Source organism: Nanorana parkeri, unplaced genomic scaffold (genome assembly GCF_000935625.1).
Source record: "Nanorana parkeri isolate BGI_ZX_2015 unplaced genomic scaffold, ASM93562v1 scaffold1042, whole genome shotgun sequence".
Classification (NCBI taxonomy): Eukaryota; Metazoa; Chordata; class Amphibia; order Anura; family Dicroglossidae; genus Nanorana; species Nanorana parkeri.
The window spans coordinates 169362-175112 of NW_017307310.1; the positions used below are offsets into that span (position 1 = coordinate 169362).

General features: G+C 41.0%; 1 protein-coding gene across 1 annotated transcript; it reads left to right on the forward strand.

The window, feature by feature from the left end:
• The first annotated feature begins 3718 nt into the window (after window positions 1-3718).
• On the forward strand, window positions 3719-4766 carry SOX2 (SRY-box 2). The gene has a single exon (XM_018567391.1). It carries the CDS (start codon window positions 3735-3737, stop codon window positions 4677-4679), a length of 945 nt encoding a protein of 314 aa, XP_018422893.1. The 5' UTR covers window positions 3719-3734; the 3' UTR covers window positions 4680-4766.
• Window positions 4767-5751: the final 985 nt, after the last annotated feature.

A 5751-nucleotide genomic window follows, 5' to 3' on the forward strand; every position in this document is an offset into this window, starting at 1 on the left:
TAACAGGTGTATTATTTTTGGGAGATTTTGTTTTTAAGGTTGTTTTTTTTCTAATATTTGGCTCAGCACATTTACAAAAAAAAATACGGTGGTTCTTCAGGGGATGAAATGAAAACTTTTAGCTGCCATAGTTGACATTTTGTTCAGAATTGAGTTAGCAAGGCATTAATTATTTCAGAGGGAGATAAAACTCTCATAGCCCTAACAGACAAATAGGCCCTTTTCAGGATTTTAATTACAAAATAAAATGAGGCAAGCTCTTCCTTGCAAGGGTTTGTGAGTGGTTAAACAGAGCTTTCCCCCCAATACTGGTGGTCGTCAGCCTCCACTAATTAGCAATGCTGAGAAATTCCTGTTAACAAGGACATTCTCCCAGTCCCCGCTGGTCCCCTGCAGTTCTTCATTTCCATAAGAAGATTAGGAGTGCAGGGAACACACTCAAATGCAGATGCAGAAAAGAAGCGTTTTTAACAAGCAATATAATAGCGCGATGCTTGGCTAGCTCTCACCTAATTACTGCAACTTAAACCTCTATTTGCTTCTCAGGACAAAAACACGCTTGTGCGGTTCCTGTACTTTCCCCCAAACTTTTCTTCCATCAACATTCTACTTGAGAGCCCCTAATCATACTTTCTGAACACTGCTGTCTCATGGAAAGCATGCATATTATTATTAATCCAAATATGTTTTCTTGCTTTTGACTGGGAACAGTCTATGGATGCCGAGGAGTCCAGTGTGCCTCTCATTCTGTAATAAAACATACAAAACTTATTCCAAATATGTCATTATGAATGCATGCATATCAATCATCTGAAGAAAATGGCCCTTATGTAATAGATTTATGAAAAAATAAAAAACAGACTATTGATCAAATCATTTGTTGTGCGTAATTGCAACGGAAAAAATATCTAATTCTCTGATTTAAAGTAATTCTTAGTACAAGATCACCGCATTCTTGTTTCATAATAAATCCGCAACATAGTACTAAATGTATAAAATGTACAACAGCTTCTCATTACATCCTATTAGTTTTATTCTTCTACCATGAGTCTATATTTTTAGGAAATTAAAGCACAGTGTCTTCCTCGCCTCCAAATAGTATTGGTGAAGCGGAATAAACACAAACACAAATCTAGCTTGCCTTTAGCGAGAATCAACCTAAAGAAAACAAAGCTAATTAGAATATAGGGCGATGAATAATAAAAAAAAAATCTGCACCCATACGATGGATCATTAATTATATATCATACAACCTCATCTCTCTACTTTATTTGTAGCTAAAGCGGCAGCTTGTAAATAGGACAGGGAGAGGAGTTGCCGCTGGCGGCCATTAGGCGGCGCTCTTACACCATGAGTATTTGAAGGACTTTTCCAATGAACCTGCTTCTTTAATCCAATGAATAACCACTTTACCATCAATTGGAGGGAGATCAGAAAATCTTTGGTGTGATCTTCAAATTTATTCCAAAATCATGCACTAGAAGAAACTATGCTGCTTGGAATAAGTGGAATGTGATCATCCTGGGAGCCTGAAATGTTGCAGATATGCTATGACAAGCACATATGTTACATATATTTATATGCATTAATATATACGTTTATAAGGGGGCCACCACTTATATTCACTATATAGATACATATATATAGATACATAGATATGTATATATAGGTAGGTAGGTAGATAGAGTGAGAGATAGAGGACTGATATAGAGATAGATAGATAGATAGATAGATAGATAGATAGATAGATAGATAGATAGATAGATAGATAGATAGATAGATAGATAGATAGATAGATGTAGGAGGTAGATAGAACGATAGATAGAAAGAGGTAGGTAGATAGAACGAGATAGATAGATAGAGAGATAGATAGATCGATCGATAGATAGATAGATAGATAGATAGATAGATAGATAGATAGATAGATAGATAGATAGATAGATAGATAGATGTAGCAGGTGGATAGAACGATAGATACATAGATAGAAAGAGGTAGGTAGATAAAACGAGATAGATAGATAGATAGATAGATAGATAGATAGATAGATAGATAGATAGATAGAAGCGTGAAGATATCCCTTTGCTTGCAGTAATACCCTATAATGAGTATATATATGTACTTGAACACAATGAGACCAGTGTGGCCAATATTTATTTGTTGTTGAATGTACTTTAGATACACAGCTTTGCACAAGGCAATAGAAGTAATCTTAGAAGTGTCTTTGTCTGGCACCATGTAGTTACAACAAGGGAAACAAAACTACCTACTTGTAAGGGCCATGCAGCATTTTTTTTAGTATTGATGCAAAGGCTCACTTGTTTGTCGCCACTTTTATATGAATAGTGACAATTATTATTAAACACAAGTCACAGATCGATGTATTGGGGTCAATTCACTAAATCATGTAGTTTGCAGAGTGACTTCTCACGTAGTGAATGGGGTGAAGCTGGTCTCCCCATAACCATCCAATCACCTGCCAGCTAAAATCCTGCTTTTTAATTTGAATTCACCTTGCACATGATCAGGTATTCTTTGCAAAGTGAATGTATTGGGGTTCATTTACTAAATCATGTCGTTTGCAGAGTGACTTCTGACTTAGTGAATGGGGTGAAACTGGTCTCCCCATAATCATTCAATCACGTGCCAGCCCAAATCCTGCTTTTTGATTTTAATCTCCCTTCCACAGGATCAGGTATTCTTTGCACAGTGAATGTATTGGGGTTCATTTACTAAATCATGTAGTTTGCAGAGTGACTTCTCACTTAGTAAATGAGGTGAAGCTGGTCTCCCCATAACCATCCAATCACGTTGCAACCAAAATCCTGCTTTTTTATTTTTCCTTGCACAGGATCCGGTATTCTTTTCAAAGTGAATGAACCTGTGCTGCCCCAGATCATCCAAACATGCAACGGGCAATGAATCCTGTTTTATAAATCGTCCTCGCACACGATCGGGTATTCCATGCAAAGGAAATGTCCATTTGCTTCGCCCCAAACAAGGTGCGAATTCACTTTGCGAAGCGATCGCTCTGGACCCTTTTGGTAAATCAGCCCTGCGGATGGCGCTTTGTGCCTCATACAGGTGTGTAAATGACATGTCGGGCTCTGGTGTTAATTAGCAGCTCGCCATAATACATCTGGCTTTCAGGGGTTAATTTCGCAGCGTAGTATTTCATGTGAAAATAAGTTTCAGCACTGCAGTTAGGAGAGACCCGTTTTTCCCCCACTTCCTCCTCTCCTAGGCGTGTGTGACCTGTTGCTCCTGTGAGCGGGGAGGGAATAGAACAGGGGGGGGAGGAAGAGAATGATCCTGCAATAGGCTGTCGAGAAGTCTGCTCCCCTCCCCGTGCTCACCGTCTGCCGTCCCCCACAAGCCACGCCCACTTCATGCAAAACCAAGCAGAGGGCTGACCCTGCCTGGAGAGGGAGCGGCGTTCTGATTGGCCGCCGGAAAGCCATTTATTCCCTGACAGCCCCCATCACATGGACGGTTGTCTATTAACTTGTTTCAAAAAAGTAGCAGGACTTGTCAAACGCGCAGGATGAAAAGTAGTTTGCTGGCTATCTGAGAGCGAGCGAGAGGCACCAGAGAGGCACAGAGCAGGCTCGCAGATATTGGGCACAGCCTGTGATTTGATTTCCTCTTCCCTGGGTGTGTGCGTGTGTATTTTTGTGGGTGACCACAGAGACTCTCGTTTCTTGGCTACAAAAGGCGACCCACAAAAGCTGCGTGAATGTACAACATGATGGAAACCGATCTGAAACCTCCCGCCCCCCAGCAGACTTCGGGGGGCAACGGGAACTCCAACTCCTCGGCCAACAACCAGAAGAACAGCCCGGACCGAGTCAAGAGACCCATGAACGCCTTCATGGTATGGTCCAGGGGGCAGAGGAGAAAGATGGCCCAGGAGAACCCCAAGATGCACAACTCGGAGATCAGCAAGAGGCTGGGGGCCGAGTGGAAGCTGCTGTCCGAGGCTGAGAAGAGACCCTTCATCGATGAGGCCAAGAGGCTGCGAGCCCTGCACATGAAGGAACATCCGGATTATAAATACAGGCCGAGGAGGAAAACCAAAACCCTGATGAAGAAGGATAAGTACACCCTGCCTGGGGGCTTGCTGGCGCCTGGGGGCAACTCCATGGGCTCTGGGGTAGGCGTTGGGGCGAGCCTGGGAGCTGGGGTCAATCAAAGGATGGACAGCTACGCTCACATGAACGGCTGGACCAACGGGGGGTATGGCATGATGCAAGAGCAGCTCGGCTACCCGCAGCACCCGGGGCTCAACGCGCACAACGCGGCTCAGATGCAGAACATGCACCGCTACGACGTCAGCGCGCTGCAGTACAACTCCATGACCAGCTCCCAGTCCTACATGAACGGCTCCCCCACCTACAGCATGTCCTACTCCCAGCAAGGTGCTCCAGGTATGACTCTGGGTTCTATGGGCTCCGTGGTTAAGTCAGAATCCAGCTCCAGCCCGCCCGTAGTCACTTCTTCTTCCCACTCGAGGGCTCCCTGTCAGGCAGGTGACCTCCGGGACATGATCAGCATGTACCTACCTGGGGCAGAAGTGCCAGAGCAAACTGCCCAAAGCAGACTTCACATGTCCCAGCATTATCAGAGCGCATCTGTACCTGGCACAGCCATCAATGGCACGCTTCCTCTATCACACATGTGAAAACAAAACAATAATCAAAAAGAAACTTTTATTAGAGTTTGGACTTTTTTTGGACTATTTTTGTACAGAGAAAAAAATGGGAGGGGGGAGGGGGGTTAAAAAAAAAAAAAACAAAGAACTTGTAAAGTACCAGAGGAAAAAAAAAAAGAAAAGGAGATTAAACAAACTTAAAAAGTTCTAGGTAGGAACTTTTCAGAAAGTTTGCAGAATTATTTACCAATAATATTTAGAGCTAGTCTCAAAAGTGATGAGAAAAAAAAATGTTTTATTATTTGCGAGGAACTTTTGTACAGTATTTATCAGATTAAACAAGGCAATCCAAGTGCTATTGTTTAGAAAGCTGCGACTTTGCCAATCTTTTTACACTCATAGGTCAATGCAGCTTGGATTTCAGCTGCCCTGGGAACACTTTTTATTTTTTTTATTTTACAATATGGACATATCATTCGTTTAGATTCATTGTGCAAAAAGACAAAACAATAACAGGACGAGTATGAAACAAAACCAATTTCTTGGTTTTACATTTAAAAAAAAAAGGGGCACACAAAAATGTGTACTATTATTTTTTTTTATTATTATTATTGATTGATAAGAGCAGTCATTGACTCAAACAGTTGTTAATTTATAATAGGCTGTTTTCAAAGTCTTCATCCTGTTCAGATAAAAAAAAAAAAAGACAAAATTAAACTACTGTGTTTGAAATATTTTCTTATGGTTTGTAATATTTCTGTAAATTTATTGTGCTGATATTTTAAGCTTTTTTTTTTTCTCATTTTCGGTAGATGTATTTTAAAGACTCGGCTAGGTTTGCCGACAGTCCATGTATATATATGAACTAATACCACTCTTATAACAGGTACATTTCCAGCTTAAGTTTTTACTCCATTCTGCACAGTTTGAGATAAATAAATTTTTTGAAATATGGAATCTGACATCACGTGGAGTGTTTGATTTATTTTGTATAATTTATATGGATGGCTAGTGCAAAAACAAAAAATCAAAACAGCCAACCTAAGCTGTGGTGTAGTTTAGAAAGGACCACTTTTAATGCTACTTAATTGTTATTGATGCC